An 18,182-nucleotide genomic window follows, 5' to 3' on the forward strand; every position below is an offset into this window, starting at 1 on the left:
AGAACCTTTCACAGATCTATACAGAATCTTCCACCCTACAGAGACCCAATACACCTTCTTTTCAGCAGCCCATGGATCATATTCCAAAATAGACCACATCATAGCCCACACAAAGACCTCAGCAAATACAAAAGTATTGACGTCATCCCATGTATTATATCTGATCACAGTGGATTAAAGGTAACCCTCAACAACAAAGAATACCACAGAGGCTATGCACACTCTTGGAGGCTAAAACCCACACTGCTATACAACACTTGGGCCACAGACCAAATTAAAGATGAAATCAACGAATTCATAAGCCACAATGACAATGAAAGGACATCTCAAAGAAACCTATGGGACACAGCTAAGGCAGTACTGAGGGGAAAGATCATTGCCCTCAGCACTCACATTAAAAGAATGGAAGCAGAGCAGGTGAATAACCTCACGATAAACCTAAAACAACTGGAGAAACAAGAAATGACAGAATCTAAAACGACTAGGAGGGGAGAGATCACAAAGATTAAAGAAGAGATAAATCTGATTGAAAATAGAAAGACCATTCAACAAATAAATAAGACTAAAAGCTGGTTCTTTGAGAAAATAAACAAAATTGACAGACCCCTTGCAAGACTTACAAAAAAAAGAAGAGAAGAGACTCATATTCGTAAAATCAGGGACTCCACAGGAAAAATTACAAGTACACACGATATTCAAACAATCATAAGGAGCTATTTCCAAAACCTCTACTCAGCAAAAAACAATAATTTTACAGAAATGGATCAATTCTTAGAGAAGTACAAACTGCCCAAACTGAACCAAGAAGAAATAAATCAACTAAATAAACCAATAACTTACGGTGAGATACAGGAGGTAATCAAGAACCTCCCTACTAAGAAAAGCCCAGGCCCAGATGGATTCACCAACGAATTCTACAAAACCTTTAGTGAGGAGCTAATTCCAATACTCCTCAAACTCTTCCGCGAAATAGAAATAGAGGGAGAAATCCCAAACTCATTCTACGAAGCTAATATTATACTCATTCCCAAACCAGGCAAAGATCCAACAAAAAAAGAGAACTACAGACCAATATCACTAATGAACACAGATACAAAGCTCCTTAATAAAATATTAGCTAATAGGATCCAGAAACTGATCAAGAATATCATACATCATGACCAAGTAGGCTTCATCCCACAGTCACAAGGATGGTTCAACATCCATAAATCAATCAACGTAATTCACCACATAAACAGAACTAAAATCAGGAATCACATTGTTATCTCAGTCAATGCCCAAAAAGGCTTTGACAAAATACAACATCCATACCTATTAAAAGCTTTGGAGAGAACAGGAATAGATGGAACATTCCTCAAAACAATAAAAGCCATATACAACAGACCAACTGCTAACATCGTATTAAATGGAGAGAAACTTAAATAATTCCCCCTAAACTCAGGAACAAGACAAGGATGCCCACTCTCCCCACTTCTGTTCAACATAGTGCTGGAATCCCTAGCCATAGCAATAAGGCAAGAGGAGGACATCAAAGGGAGCCACATCGGCAAGGAAGAAATCAAGTTATCCCTATTCGCAGACGACATGATCTTATATCTGATGGACCCAAAAAACTCAGTACCCAAGCTCCTACACCTAATAAACCTTTTTGGCAAAGTAGCAGGATACAAAGTCAACCCACAAAAGTCAGCAGCTTTTCTGTACACCAACAATAGACAAACAGAAAAGGAAATTATGGAAACAATTCCATTTACAGTAGCCAAAAAAAGAATAAAGTACCTAGGGATCAACTTAACCAAGGACATGACGGACCTATTCAATGAAAACTACAAAAATCTAATAGGGGAAATCAAAGAAGACACAAGGAGATGGAAAGACCTCCCATGCTCATGGGTAGGCAGAACCAATATAGTGAAAATGGCCATATTGCCCAAATTGTTATACAAATTCAATGCAATACCTATCAAAATCCCAGCCACATTCTTCACTGAAATAGGGAAACCAATCCATAAATTCATATGGAACAGCAAAAAACCTAGAATAGCCAAAGCAATTCTAGGCAAAAAAAGCAGTGCAGGAGGTATCACAATACCAGACTTCAAGCTCTACTACAAGGCCATCATAACAAAAACAGCATGGTATTGGTATACAAACAGATTGGAAGACCAATGGATTAGAATTGAAGACCCAGAAATAAAACCGCACTCTTACAGCCAACTGATATTCGACAAAGGAGCTAAAGACATACAATGGAATAAACATAGCCTCTTCAACTACTGGTGCTGGGAGAACTGGGCAGCCATATGCAGAAAACTCAAAGTACACCCAAGCCTATCACCATGCACCAAGATCAACTCAAAATGGATCAAGGACCTCAACATCAGACCTGAATCCTTGAAACTACTGAAGAACAGAGTAGGAAAGACACTAGAACTTATAGGCACAGGAAGGAACTTCCTGAATAAAGTCCCAGGGGCACAACAAGTAGGGGAAAGACTCGACAAATGGGACTACTACAAATTAAAAAGTTTCTGCACAGCTAAGGACATAGCCACCAAAATAGAAAGACAGCCAACGATATGGGAAAGGATATTTACCAGCACAGTAACAGACAAAGGCCTGATATTGGTCATCTACAGAGAACTCAAAAAACTAAGACCCTCCAAGCCCAATAAACCTATTAGGAATTGGGCAAAAGAGCTAAAGAGAGACTTCACAAGAGAATATATAAAAATGGCAAAGAAACATATGAGGAAATGTTCAACATCCCTGGTAGTAAAGGAAATGCAAATAAAAACAACCCTGAGATACCACCTCACCCCAGTTAGAATGGCCTATACTCTGAACTCAGGAAACAACAAATGCTGGAGGGGCTGTGGGGAAAGAGGAACCCTTCTCCATTGTTGGTGGGAGTGCAAATTAGTACAACCACTTTGGAGAACAGTATGGAGGTTTCTCAAAAAGCTCAATATAGACCTACCCTATGACCCAGCCATACCACTCCTAGGCATCTATCCTAAACAGCAAAATCCAAGATATCAAAAAGGCATTTGTACTTCCATGTTTATCGCGGCACAATTCACAATAGCCAAAATATGGAAACAACCCAGATGCCCCTCCACAGACGAATGGATCCAAAAAATATGGTACTTATACACAATGGAATACTACATAGGGATTAGGAATGGTGAAATACTGTTATTCGCAGGGAAATGGTCAGAACTTGAACAAATAATGTTGAGTGAGACAAGCCTAGAACACAGAAAACAAAGGGGCATGATCTCCCTGATATATGACTGTTAACAAAGGGAGACGGAGAGACAGTAGAGACTAAGTCTGTGAATACTGTATATGTTCTTGATACATTGTATATTGCATATATGTCAACCTGACCTAGACAAGGGATAGAAAAACAGGTCGTAAGTTATCACAAGAAATGCACACACTGCCCTACTATGTAACTGCACCCTCTTTGCACAACACCTTGTAAAAAAATTTATGTCCAATTAATAAAAAAAATGAACTACACAACCTGTGGGTGGGCTCAGGAGGGATAAACTGGGAGAGAAAGAAATAAGGGATAATATGCTCATTAAGAGGCAATGTACTCATTACCTGACTTATAAAATGGGAACCCCTCTATGCTTCACCTTTATAGTAACAATAAAAAATAATTAAAACATTAAAAAATAAAGCCAGAAATGGAGCTGTGGCTCAAGTGGTAGAGCACTAGTTTTGTTGTTGTTTATTGGGCCTTTTGTTGTTGTAGTAGTTATTTCTGGTCCTGGGCTTGAACTTGGCATGGGCTCTGTCCCTGAGCCTCTTTGTACTCAAGGCTAGAACTCTACCACTTGAGTCACAGAGCCACTCTGGCTCTTTCTGAATAGTTTATTGAAGACTTATCATAGACTTTTCTGCCTGGGCTGGCTTTGAACCCCAATCCTCAGATCTCAGCCTCCTGAGTAGCTAGGATCATAGGTATGAGCCGCCAACACCCAACTACAGTACTAGTTTGGGGCAAAAAAAAGCTTAGGGATAGCACCCAGGTCCTGAGTTCAAGCCCCAGGAATGGCTCAAAAAAAGAATACTAAGAAGTGGAAGCATGTGGAGGAAGGGCAAAAGAAATGGCATAGGAATAGAGAAAGGAAGAGTGAGCAAATGCCATCACTATTTTCACTCTACATTATATAAATGTTGAACTGTATAACTTGAGAGTAGGGATGGAAACAGGAGAATGGGGGAATGATGGAAGGAGTGGTATTGATCAAGATGAATTGTACTCATTACTTGACAAATGGAATTGTCATACTGTTTTTCTATGACCACTTAATAATAGAAAATTTAGGGGCTGGGAGTATGCCTAGTGGTGCTTGCCTTGTATACATGAAGCCCTGGGTTCGATTCCCCAGCACCACATATATAGAAAACGGCCAGAAGTGGCACTATGGCTCAAGTGGCAGAGTGCTAGCCTTGAGCAAAAGGAAGCCAGGGACAGTACCCAGGCCCTGAGTTCAAGCCCCACAACTGACCAAAAATAATTCATTAATTACATCTGCTTAATGAAAAAGCTGCTGCCATATTTCCAGCAGAGTTAAAAGAAACTTATTAAGGAGGAAAGATATCAAATTAGAGAGAGAGAGAGGAGAGAGAGAGAGAGGAGAGAGAGAGAGAGAGAGAGAGAGAGAGAGTGTGCATGTTAGTGGTGGTTAATTGGAGAAAGTCTCACAGACTTTTCTGGCCAGGCTGGCTTCAAACCACAATCCTCATATTCCAGCCTCCTGAGTATCTAGGATTACATATGAGAGCCACTGACAACCAACTTCAAATTATGTCTTTCATTGTGATGAGACCACGATCTTCTGGGGGGGAAAAAATATCCCAATAGCACCTCCATTCATCAAAGTGAAAAGAAGGCACCAGAGTAAACATAAAAGGAAAGATGAACTCTGGTCCTCTGTGAAAATTCTACAGTATGTATGATAAAACTGAGCATAAAAGTGCAGAACAAAGAACCCAGGTACACACAGAAACAAAAGTGAAAATGGTCTGCCCATGTTCTGGCAGCATAATCAGAAAGTGTGGGCGACTGCTGTCTTGTTTATGGAATGCTTTCACCAATGTTTTATTCCAGAAGATGAAAAATACTTGGCAAGAAGAAAGATTGACATTTTAAAGTCTTATTAATAGATAATGCACCTGGCTATCCTGAGTCTGTTTGCTATGAAAATGAAAATGTCAAGGTTCTATTTTGACCTCCAAATACAACCTCTTTGTTTCAGCCTGGTGACAAAGATTTGACCTTATCAAGGCTACTTTACAGTCATTAGGTATCTGATCACATTCAATCAGCAATTGGTGTAGCCCTAGTATGGATAGAATGGATGATGGTAGAGCATTCCTTACTGATGAGCCCATGACATTCCTCAAAGCTGAAGTGGATGAATTAAAACTGTCATATGTAGCAATGCAGGTGAACCTGTAGGGCTGCATGTAAATACATTAAGACAGACATAGAAGGAAAAACACTATATGATGCTATTTATATGAAGAATATAAAACAGTAACACTGAATAGTAAAAAGTAATGCTGGACATTAGTGGTTCATACCTATGATCCTAGCTATTCAGGAGGCTGATATCTGAGGACCAAGGTTTGCAGTCAGCCTGGGCAGGTAAGTCCACAAGGCTCTGTAATGTACCACAAAAAAAAAGTCAGAAGTACAGATGTGGCTCAAGTGACAGAGTATCAGCCTTGAGCAAAAAATTTAACAGACAGCACCCATGCCCTGAGTTCAAACCCTACTGACAAGTGCGTGTGCGTGCATGCGCGCGCGCACACACAGAGAGAGAGAGAGAGAGAGTCATTATCAGACTGAGAAGAGCTAGCTATGTTATTTAATATCTCTCTCTCTCTCTCTCTCTCTCTCTCTCCTCTCTCTCTCTCTCTCTCTCTCTCCTCTCCTCTCTCTCTCTCTCTCTCTCTCTCTCTCTCTCTCTCCCACTCCTGGGGCTTGAACTCAGGGCCTGAGCACTGTCCCTGGCTTCTTTTTACTCAAGGCTAGCACTCTACCTCTTGAACCGCAGCATCACTTCCAGCTTTTTCTGTATATGTGGTGCTGAGGAATCGAACCCAGGGCTTCATGCATGCTAAGCAAGCAGTCTACCACTAGGTCACATTCCCAGCCCCCTGTTATTTAATCCTCCATGTTTCCACTCTGCTTTTCTCATTGTCATAGACTTGGTCAAGTTTGCTTATATAGAGGACCTGTGTGGTCCCTTTAGGAATTTGATTTTGTCCTGGTTGAAGTCATACCTATCCTTCATTCTATACCCTCCAATTCCACCTCTGCCAGTATTCCTTCTGTGACCACTCTAAGACCATTCTTTCTTCTTATTGACTCTAGACACTTGCTGTGCCCCATCTGAAGCACCTATTAAAATGGTTTTCAGATGTTTTGTATACAACCCAGCATTTTAGGATGAGAGCCTGAAGCCCTCTTGGAACTTAGCAGGAGGCTATTGAGCCAGTGGTGTTTGATCTATCTAACAGGTTTTGTGGGAGAGTATGTATATTATGTGTAATGGTAACCTCCTTGAGAAGGGTCTTTCTTCATACAGAAAGGCATCTTTCAGCTGGGCGCTGGTGGCTCACATAATCCTAATGACTCAGGAGGCTAAGATCTGAGGATTGCAGTTCAAAGCCAGCCCAGGCAGGAAAAGTTCATGAGATTCATATCTCCAATTAACCAGCAAAAAACCATGTGTGGAGGTGTGGCTCAAGTGGCAGAGCATCAGCCTTAAGCAGTAAAGGAACAGCATCCAGGCCCTGCATTCAAGCTCCAGTACCAGCACAAAAGAAAAGATGTGAAACCAAGGCAGAACCTGGAGGTTGAGTGCTTAGCCAGCATCAGGCTCAAAGCTTTGGTACTGACCTGATTAGGTGATGGGGGTCACTCCCAACAACACTATCTTGAGCCTCTGAACAGTGTTTCAAGCTGCCTGTGGATACCTGCACTGTGCATTTCCAGCCACAGCCACAAGCCTCCACTGGTAACTTGAGCTACCACCACACCCAAGCCTATGCTGCACATCTCTACAGTGAATCCCAAGCCAGTCCTACATCTCCTCCAGGTGTATCAATCAGCAGCCTCCAGTAGCTCAGCACCTTAACTCTGGCTCCCTAGCTACAGACATTTATACTTTAGAAACCCAGGCTGCCCCCGCATGCCCCTGCTGGTGTCAGGCTGCCAGTGTCCAAGCTGTCAGTGCAGTTTCCTACATCTCTGTGGGGCCCTGCTGGACACTCTTCCCTCTCCTCACCCACCACTTATGACCATCTCACACCAGATTCTATGTCAAGGAATCCAAGGGTCTATGATTGTTCCTTGTTCTTAAGTCTCCCAGAAGCTGAACATGGAAAAGTTAACTTGCATAAAATTACAAGTGCAAAGCCAGAATTCAAGCCAGCTAGAACAGCTTCATTGCCCAAATTCTTAATTACTTGTGCAAAATAAAATCCAATCTGGTTTAAACAGCCTACTGTTTATACTCATACCACCTGTTCACAGCTTGGGAGGAAAAACACTAAGGAAAGAATTCTGAACTATAAGGGATCAAAGTGATCATTTAGTCTGATTGCCAGAACACCATGGTTACCATGTTGCCATGATGAAATGTTCTTTTTAAAAAAAAATTTTATTTTTTTGACAGTCATGGAATTGAACTCAGAGCCTGGGCACTGTCCCTGAGCTCTTTTGCTCAAGGCTAGCACTACCATTTTGAGCCACAGCGCCACTTCTGGTTTTCTGGTGGTTACTCCTTAGTAGCTAGAATTCCAGGCGTGAGCCACCAACGCACATGAGACAATGCTCTTTACTTTTATGCCTCATGCAACAACAGAGTAATTTCCTGATGGCTGCTGTATCTGGCAGGATTCTCAGTAAGAACCAGGAACCAACTCTAGCTGACTTAACCAGAAATTTGTTAAAACCTACTGGGTCAAAATTTATTTTGTTAGGAATAATAATAGGATCGTGGTTGTTTTGAAGTCTTTATCTTGGAATAAATACTAAAACATGAATATATTGGGCTGAGAATGTGGCTTAGTGGTAGAGTGCTTGCCTAGCATGCATCAAGCCCTAGGTTCGATTCCTCAATACCACATAAACAGAAAAAGCTGGAAGTGGTGCTGTGGCTCAAGTGATAGGCCACTAGCCTTGAGCAAAAGCAGCTCAGAGACAGTGCCCAGGCCCTGAGTTCAATCCCCGGGCCTGGCAATACAGAAATTAAAAAAGGCTATGACTATATCGATTTTGCTTCAAAGTACAGCCAAATTAGATAAATTGGATAAGAATGGCAAGATGGCAACACTAGATAAGTAACCACAACAGGCCTCTTTTTAAAAAAAATACTTTATTGTTGTTTTAGAAGTGATAAACTTTTGCATATGTCAGGTAATAAGTACATTTCCTTCCTTTTGCATAGAATCATCTGTTCTCTCGTTCTCTCCTATTCCCTCCCTCTCATTTCTGCCCACGAGTTGTGTGGTTCATTTTCCTTGATGTCCAGTACAGCTGGTGGGCTCCACTGGTATACATTTTCACCATTTTCCAGATTCTGTGCCCTCCCCCCCACCTTCCCTCAGCTGTGCACATGAATGTGCCATATATGAGGTAAAGAATACAGAGTCATCAGAAAACGAGGAGACAAATTAAGAAAAGGTCCTTTGTCTCCTTATCTTTGGAATGTTTCCATATGTGTATTATTTTATATAAATACAAAGAGGCACTTAGCCATTGCACCTTTGTGAGTCTCTTTTATCCTCTTTTGGTCTCATTGTATCTAGAATCCTGTATGTCATACCCCATTAAATTTTAGAAATAACTTCCATATATCAGAGCGAACATGCGCCATCTGTCTCTCTGAACTTGGCTTACCTCAATTAACATGATTTATTCTAGTTCCTTCCATTTCCCTGCAAATGACATTATTTTATCCTTTCTAATGGCAGTGTAAAATTCCATTGTATATAGGTACCACATTTTTTGGATCCATTCATCTATTGTGGGGCATCTGGGTTGTTTTCCTATCTTGGCTATTGTGACTAGTGCAGCAATAAACATGGACATGCAGGTGTCTTGTGTATCCTGGTTCATGTTGCTCAGGGTAGATGCCTAGGAGTCGTATGGCTGGGTTGTAGGGCGTGTGTGTGTGTGTGTGTGTGTGTGTGTGTGTGTGTGTCCAGGAAGGTGGAATATTTGTCTTTCTTCCTATTCCTCTAAATAGTTTAACACCTTGGACACAGGACAAATATAAGGCTCTAACAGAAGACAGACTGCAAAGGAACTTGAAGGCTGGGGGATACCAGTGATAGGTTCCTTGTGTTTCCTTTTGGCTTCACAAATACATTCTAAGCTTGGGGTTAATGAAACCCACAACCAAAACGGGCTCAGCAAATGCATTTATTGTATTCAATGTACATATATAAAAATTTGAACTACATAACTTGAGGATAAGGGGGGGGGGAAATGATAGAAGCTGAGACATTGACCAAGATGCATTGTGCTCATAACCTGACTTAGTAAAAAAATTTTAAATATTAATCCTAACTAAAATTGTGAAGAAAAGGACTAACTGGTCAATTAAAATACATAAAACAGGGGCTGGGGATATAGCCTAGTGGCAAGAGTGCCTGCCTCGGTATACCCGAGGCCCTAGGTTCGATTCCCCAGCACCACATATACAGAAAACGGCCAGAAGTGGCTCTGTGGCTCAAGTGGCAGAGTGCTAGCCTTGAGCGGGAAGAAGCCAGGGACAGTGCTTAGGCCCTGAGTCCAAGGCCCAGGACTGGCCAAAAAAAAAAAAAACATAAAACATTCAATTTCCCTTTTATGTAAATAATGCAACTTAAAGCAACAGGAAACATTTCCCAAACTATAAAGATAAAAGGTTTGATACTTCCTATTACTGTTGAGGGAACCAGTTATTCACAAAGCTGATTTTAAAAGATTGATAAATGAGACATTCAAATGACAAAATATTTTATTCAAAAGAAGCAAATGAGCAAAACAACTGAAAATACTATTCACAATTTATTATATATAAATGACCAACAAACCTTTACAGAGAAAAACTACAGAAAAAGGGAAATAAAGACCAAATATACACACTTTAGCACTTTGTTTACAAAAGTACAACTCCCCCCCACACACACTTTTTTTTCCGGTCAGTCACCAAGGCATGAACTCAGGGCCTGGGCATTACCTGAGCTCTTTTTGCTCAAACCACTTTGAGTTACAGCTCCATTTCCAGCTTTCTGATGGATAATTGGAGATCAAAGTCTGATGGACTTTCCTGCCCAGACTGGCTTCGAACCATTATCCTCAGATCTCAGCCTCCTCACTAGTGTGAGATACCACCAACACTTGGGGGGGGGGGTTAGTGTTCCCACCTGGGACCATGAACACTACAATACACAACTAATACATCTGACCCTACTACTCAGAGCAAGGCCATTCTACTGAAAAGGAGATGCAAAGAGTGGGAGCATTCGATCTCATTGGCCCTGCACGCCAGATGGAAAAGCAGCAGAAACAGGTCAGTCAAGGGCTCAGTTCTGCAACCGTCTTACCCAAGGAGTGTCCCCCAGAATGAGCTAGAAGCCCAGGACTAAGAATTGGGAGACAGGAACAGCCTCCACAGCAATCTTTCATCCTAGGATCCCATCTCTGGCCACCTAACAATGCAGCTTCTAAATGTAATTTCTGCTGTAATGGGCAGAGCCCATATACCCTTCTTGCTCCATAGCAGACAAGGACCACTAGGGTTGCAATCCTGAAGCAGGCAATGCCTGCTTAGTATTGCAGCTTCTCAGGTCATACTACCTTCCTGGGTTGCAGCTTCTTTAACACAAAGGGTGTCAGCTTTTTGTGTGTCTGCTGGTCCTGGGGCTTGAATTCCGGGCCTGAGCACTGTCCCTGAGCTTCTATTGCTCAAAGCTAGCACTCTAACCACTTGAGCCAAAGCTCCACTTGCAGCTTTTTCTGATTAGTTGGAGATAAGATTGTCCAATGGCCTTTCCTGCCCGGGCTGGCTTCAAACCCCGGTCCTCAGATCTTAGCCACCTAAATAGGTAGGGTTATAGATGTGAACCACCAGTACCTGGCCAGTGTAGCTCCTTTCTAACACTAACAATGCAGCTCCTTTTTAAAAACAAAAGTACAACTTTTTACACAAACATTTTGCAATTCCTTTGGTAACACAAAAGCGCTTCAGTTTGGTGGTTGTGCCTGATGGCTCACCTCATTGTCCACCTGTCAGTGTGCCCGCCCCTCTGGTCCACCCTGCCCTCTAAGCTACTACTCTGCCATCTTCATGCTGTCTTCACCACCCATCTCTGCCACCTTTACACAGTCTCCAACTCCTGTCTCTGCCACCTTCGTGCCCTCTCCATTGCCCCTCTCTGCTGTCTTTGCCACATCTCCACCTCCCATCTCTGTCGTCTGTGTGCCTGTTTCACTGCCTGTCTCGGCCGACTGCACCATCTGTGTACCTGCTTCGTTGCCTGACTCTGGTGCCTGCACTCCTGTTTCACTGCCCATCTCCATCACCCGTGCCTTCTGTTCACCCACTTTGTCACCCATCTCCCCTGCCTGCGCCACCTGCACACTCACTTCACCACCCATTTCTATCACCTGTGTCTTCTGTACACCTGCTTCACCGCCCATCTCTGTCATCTGCATGACTGCTTGGCCACCTGCTTCTGCCTCCTGTGCTATCCATGTACCCCCTTCACTGCCCCACTGCAGTGTCTGCATTCCTGTTTCTCCACCCATCTCCACTGCCTGTGCCATCTGCACACCCACTTTACCACCCATCTCTGCTGCCTGTGCCACCTGTGTGCCCACTTCACCACCTGTCTCTGCCACCTGCACTGTTTCTGCTCTTGCTTCACGGCCCATCTCTGCTGCCTGTGCCTGCTGTGTGTCTACTTCACCATCTTTCTCTGCTGCCTGCGTTGTCTGTGCTCCTGCTTCACTGCCCATCTCCACTGCCTGTGCCTGCTGCATGCCCACTTCACCACCTGTCTCTGCCACCTGCATTGTTTGTGCTCCTGCTTCACCACCCATCTCAATTGCCTGTGCCATCTGAGTGCCCAATTCAACACCAATCTCCACTGCCTGTGCCTTCTGCATGCCCACTTCAAAGTCTGTCTCCACTGCCTGCACTGTCTGTATACATGCTTTGCCACCCATCTCCACCATCTGCCCGCCTACTTCGCTGCTCGACTCAGCCGCCTGAGCTCCTGTTTCACTGCCCATCTCCACTGACTGTGCCAATTGTATGTTTGCTTCACCACCTGCCTCTGCCACTGCCTGCTTGCCTGCTTCACTACCAGCCTGTGCCGCCTGTACACCCTCTTCACTGCCCACTTTTGAAGTTTCCACCATCTCTGTGCCCACTCTGCTAATCATCTTCAGGGCCTGGGCACCAACTCCGCCAGCCTTCTTTGCCCGCTTCACCCTCTTTGCGGTCTCCACCATCTCCACACCTGCTCCACTGCCTGTCTTCGCCTTCTTCGAAGTCTCCACACCCATTTTGCCACCCGACTCTGCTGCCATCACCGTCTGTGTGTCAGCTTCATTGCCCGGCTCCATCGCCTCCTTGCCTGGTTCGCTGCTTGCCTGCGCCCCCAGAGAACCTGTTTTCACTGCCTGTACACACACCCTCTTCTCGGCCCATTACCACCATCTCCGCGCCCGCTCTGCTGCCCATTTTCCAGGTCTCCACACCCACTCTGCCACCCATCTTCAGGGCCTGAGCAAGTACTTACGCCACTGACTACCTTTGCCCTCTTCACCTTCTTCAGAGTCTCCATGCCTGTTCTGCCGCCCGACTCTGCCTCCATCACTGTCTGTGCATCCGCTTCACTGCCTGACTTCGAGCCCTGAGCCAACTGTGCTCCGGCCTCAGTGCCCGACTCTGCCACTGCCTGCTTGCCTGGTTCACCGCCCGCCTGTGGCACCAGAGAACCTGTTTTCACCACCCGCGCACCCTCTTCGCTGTCCATCACCACCGCCTCCATGCCCACTCTGCTGCCCATTCTTGAGGTCTCTGCACCCACTCCGCAACCCATCTTCAAGGCCTGAGCACTTACCCCACCAACTGCTTTTGTCCTCTTCACCACCTTCGGAGTCTCCACGCCTGTTCTGATGCCCGACTCTGCCACCATCACCGTCTGTGCACCCACTTCACTGGCAAACGCCACCACCTGCTTGCCTGCTTCGCTGCCATCCTGCACACCCTCTCCAATGCCCATAACCACAGTCTCCACGCCATCTCCACTACCCATTTTTGAGGTCTTCACTGTCTCCGCGCCCACTCTGCCACCCATCTTCAGGGTCTGCTCACCCACTCCATCCACTGTCTTTGTCCTCTTCGCCCTCTTCGCAGTCTCCACCATCTTTATGCCTACTCCACCACCTGTCTTCACCTTCTTCAATGTCTCCATGACTGTTTCTCTGCCCAACTCTGCCGCTATCGCCATCAGTGCACCAGAGTAGTCGCCTGCCTCCGTGGCCTGTGCCACCTGTGCAGACGCCTCACCACCTGACTCTGCTGCCGCCTGCTTGCCTGGTTCGCTGCCAGCCTGTGCCACCAGAGCACCTGTTTTCACCACCGGGGTACCCTCTTCACTGCCCATCACTACCATCTCCATGCCCACCCTGCTGCCCATTCTTGAGGTCTCTATGCCCACTCCACCACCCATCTTTGGGCCCTGCACTTACCCCACCAACTGCTTTTGTCCTCTTCACCTTCTTCAGAGTCTCCACGCCTGTTTTGCCACCTGATGCTGCTTCCACCACCATCAGTGAGCCTGCATCGCCGCCTCCCGACTCCACCGCCTGCACCACCTGTGCACCTGCCTCACTGCCAGACTCTGCCGCTGCCTGCTTGCCTGGTTCACTGCTCACCTGTACCACCAGAGCGCCTGTATTCACTGCCTGCGCACCCTCTTCGCTGCCCATTACCACTGTCCCTGCGCCTATTCTGCTGCCCTTTTTTGAGGTCTCAGTGCCCACTCTGCTACCCATCTTCAGGGCCCACGCACTTACAGCACTAACAGACTTTGCCCTCTGTGTCTTCTTTGGGGTTTCCCCCATCTCCATGCCAGCTCCACTGCCAGTCTTGCCCATCTTCAAAGCCTCCACACCTGTTTTGCCTTCAGACTCTGCCATCATCGCCACCTGTTTGCCTGCTTTGCCAATTGACTTCACTGCCAGCCCCACTGGCGCACCTGCCTCACGGCCTGACTCTGCTGCCGCCTGCTTGCCTGGTTCGCTGCCCATTACCACCATCTGTGCACCCACTCTGCTGCCCATTTTTGAAGTCTCCATGCCCACTCTGCCACCCATCTTCAGGACCTGTGCACTTACGTCACCAACTGTCTTTGCCTTCTTCGCCTTCTTTGCAGTCTCCACCATCTCCACACCCGCTCCACTGCCAGTCTTCCCCTTCTTTGAAGTCTCCATACCTGTTGCGCTGCTCGAATCTGCTACCATCGCCATCTGCGTGCCTGCCTCACTGCTCAACTCTGCTGTCGCCTGCTTGCCTAGTTTACTGCCAGCCTGCGCAGCCAGCACACTTGGTTTTGCCGCCTGCGCACCTTCATTGCTACCCATTTTTGAGGTCTCCGCCGTCTCTGTACCCACTCTGCCAACCATCTTCGGGGCCTGCACACCCACTCCGTCGACTGTCTTTGCCCGCTTCGCCCTCTTTGCAGTCTCTACCATCTCTATGCCTGCTCCACTGCCCGTCTTCGCCTTCTTCGGAGTCTCCATGCCTGTTTCACCACCCGGCTCTGCCGCAATCGCCATCTGTGCACCTGCTTTACCGCCCGGTTCCATCACCTGCTTGCCTGGTTCGCCACTCACCTGCACCGCCAGAGCATCTGTTTTCACTGCCTGCGCACCCCCCCTTAGCTGCCTGTCATCACCGTCTCCCCACCCATTCTGAGGTCTCCACGCCCACTCCCTCACAGGGCCTGCGCACTTACGCCACCAACTACTTTTGCCCTCTTTGCCTTCTTTGCCGTCTCCACCACCTCCACATCTGCTCCACCGCTGGTCTTCCCCTTCTTCGAAGTCTCCACGCCTGTTTCACCGGCTGCCTCCACCGCTGTCGCCACCTGTGCGCCCATCTCACCGCCCGAGGCTGCCGCCACCTGCTTGTCTGGTTCACTGCCCACCTATGCCGTCAGAGTGGCCGTTTTTACTGCCTGTGCACCCTCTTTGCTGCCCATCACCACCATCTCCACGCCCACTCTGCTGCCCGTGGTCAAGGTCTCCGCCCAGTCCGCCAGCCGTTGTCAGGGCCTGCACACTTATGCCACTAACTGCCTTCGCCCTCTTCAGAGTCTCTACTCCTGTTTTGCCACCTGACTCTGCTGCCTGTGCCATCGGTGCACCTGCCTCACTGCCCGCCGTTGCCGCTGCCTGCTTACCGGGTTCGCCACCCACCTACGGCGGCACAGAACGTGTTTTCCCCGCTTGCGCACCCTCGCCGCTGCCTGTCACCTCAGTCTCCGCGCCCGCTTTGCCGCCCATTTTCCAGGTCTCCCGCCCACTCCGCCCCCCCCCCGCCCCTTACTTTACGGCATGCGCACTTACGCCACCGACTGCCTTTGCCCTCTTCGCCTTCTTCATCATCTCCACATCTGTCTCACTGCCCAACTCCATTGCCTGCTTGCCTGCTTGGCTGCCCGTCACCACCGTCTCTGAACCCGCTCCCAGGCTCATTTTCAAGGTTTTTGCCGTCTCCGAGTCCACTCTGCCAACCATCTTCAGGGCCTGCACATCCACTCCGCCAACCGTCTTTGCCCTCTTCGCCCTCTTCATTGTCTCCACCATCTCCACGCCTGCTCCACCACTCGTCTTTGCCTTCTTCGAAGTCGCCACACCCGTTTCACTGCCCAACTCTGCTGCCCTCACGGTCTGGGCTCCTGCTTGGCCGCCAGCCTGTGCATGGTCTCCGCTGCCCTCCACCGCCATCTCCATGGCTGCTCCCCCGACCATCTGTGCTTTCTTCATAGTTGCCGCATCCGTTTTGCTGCCCAATTTCGCCGCCTGGTCCGGTTCGCCACCCGCCTGGGCCACCATCATGCCTGTGGCCGCTGCCTGCACACCCTCTCCGCTGCATGTCACCACAGTCTCCGGCCCTTCTCCGCTGCCCATTTTCGAGGTCTCCACGCCCACTCTGCCACCCAACTTGGGGGCCCGTGGCCCTCCGCCAACTGTCTTTGCCTTCTTCGCCCTCTTTGCGGACTCAACCGTCTCCACCATCTCGACGCCCGCTCTGCTGTCTGTCTTCGCCTTCTTCAAAGTCTCCACAACCGTCCCGCCGCCCGTCTTCGCCGTCTGCGTGGCTGCTCTGCCGCCCACATTCGCTGTCTTTGCCCTCTTCGCGGTCTCGGGGGCCTGTACTGTGGCTCCACTGCCCGTCTTCACCGCTCCACCAGCTGCCTTCGCCATTTCCAACGGCTGCAAGCCCGCCCCAACGGTCGTCTTCGCTCTCTTCGTGTGTGCGCCTGCTCCAACGGCCATCTTTGCCCGCTCCACGCCCACTCCACTGGCCATTTTCGCCCTCTCTGCCGTCTGTGGGCCGGCACCGCTGGCTGTTTTCGCCTTCTTTGTGCTCTCAACCGTCGGCGCGCCCACTCCAACGGCCGTTTTGTCCGTCTTGGCCATCTGCGTGCCCGCTCTGATGGCCGCCTTCACTTTGGTCGCCCTCTTCGAAGTCTCTGCCGTCTGCATGCTCGCTCCACCAACGGTTTTCGCCATCTCCCCTGCTGCCACGCCTGCTCCACCAACGGTCTTCTTTGGCTTCTTCACCGTCTGTGGCACCGGCGCGGCCACCGCACCGCCTGTCTTCCTCACCCTCTTCTTCCTCGCCATCGTCCCCTCAGACTTTGCCGTTCGCCGAGCGGAGCTGGTTTGGGAGTTTTTATCCTCTCTCCTGGGCTCTGATTGGTTGGGCATATGCAAATTAGGTATAGAACAGCTGGCCAATCAAAAAAGACCTGCTGAGTAACTGTGAGTCTGCACACCTAAAACTCTAGTTCTTTAATAGGTCTGTCTCCCGCACCACCAACTAAACTTATGAAGAACTAGGGTAGATGGGGGCTGATGTTCTATTCTCTACAGTGGAGACGTTTGAAGCAATTTTGCATTTTCCACATTCTGGTCTCAGCTCCCCAAGCCAGCAATGCCTTCCACTGCAAAATATCCTTTAAGCGTCCCGGGCCCTAACGAATCTACTAAACTTTTTAATTAAATCCACTTCTACAGCCATCTTCTTTCACTCTGGGCCCCAACCTCCAACTCTGGCCTCCTCCTAGGTCAGCTCAGTGGGACTGCTTCTACCAAGGACTTGGACATCCCTTCTCCTCCCCCAGCCCAACCTCCCTAACTGTTTCACACCCAGGATCTAGATCATTCCTAGAGCATGTGCAGAGCGTTCAGTTGCCCTGTGTTTAAACTGCAGCACTGAAGGGGGAAAGGGGGAGCACCTGATCCAGAATATTGAGGGGTCAATTTTGCTGGTGGCAGCTCCCAGCTCAGGCTGGGAGGTTTACAATGACAACCCAAAGTCACTTGGAGAGCAGATGAACCCCCAGCAGCTACCATGAGATGGCAAGGATGAACACCATGAGATGGCAAGGATGAACAAGAGGGGCTGGCTGCCCAGGCTGAAGCAGCTTTGTCCAATCTGCATGGAGCCCTGGCCATAGTGGGTAGGGCCACACTCGAAAACCAGCCTGCCTCATTTTACTCTTCTCCCCTCCACCAAGCCGAGCAGCATCTCCACCCCCAATTCAGGCACTGCCCTTCCTCTAAGATGGATACTTCTAGGTGAGGAGAGGGAAGCCTTGATGATGCTCTTGCATTACAGTTTTATAATGGCCAATTTCCTCCTGCCAATTCTGAGTCTTCTAGCTGCTTCCCCTCTTTTGCCTCTTCTACCATACACAGGCACAGATGCTCCCTCCATTTCTGGAAGGAGTATGCAACTCACACATGAGGTGCCCCCTTCAGTGATGATTAGCTTTCACCTGTGGGTTGCTAAAATATAGTACACAGTGCTCCCATACCCCTCATCACACCTGACCCTTCCCTTTACCCTGGA

At 47.9% G+C, this 18,182-nt stretch overlaps 1 protein-coding gene across 2 annotated transcripts; it reads right to left on the minus strand.

Moving 5' to 3' along the window:
• Positions 1-11,246: 11,246 nt before the first annotated feature.
• Positions 11,247-12,663, minus strand: LOC125343974. Of its 2 annotated transcripts, none has more exons than XM_048336571.1 (2): positions 11,638-12,663; positions 11,247-11,520 (listed from the first exon to the last, which is right to left on the minus strand). In XM_048336571.1, the coding sequence occupies exons 1-2, from the start codon at positions 12,653-12,655 to the stop codon at positions 11,357-11,359; spliced, it is 1,182 nt and encodes a 393-aa protein (XP_048192528.1). In that variant the 5' UTR covers positions 12,656-12,663; the 3' UTR covers positions 11,247-11,356. The 2 variants fall into 2 exon arrangements, with proteins under 2 accessions (XP_048192528.1, XP_048192527.1); XM_048336570.1 differs by having other exon boundaries at positions 11,247-11,594; positions 11,637-12,663.
• Positions 12,664-18,182: the final 5,519 nt, after the last annotated feature.

This window comes from Perognathus longimembris, chromosome 28, assembly GCF_023159225.1.
Source record: "Perognathus longimembris pacificus isolate PPM17 chromosome 28, ASM2315922v1, whole genome shotgun sequence".
Lineage (NCBI taxonomy): Eukaryota > Metazoa > Chordata > Mammalia > Rodentia > Heteromyidae > Perognathus > Perognathus longimembris.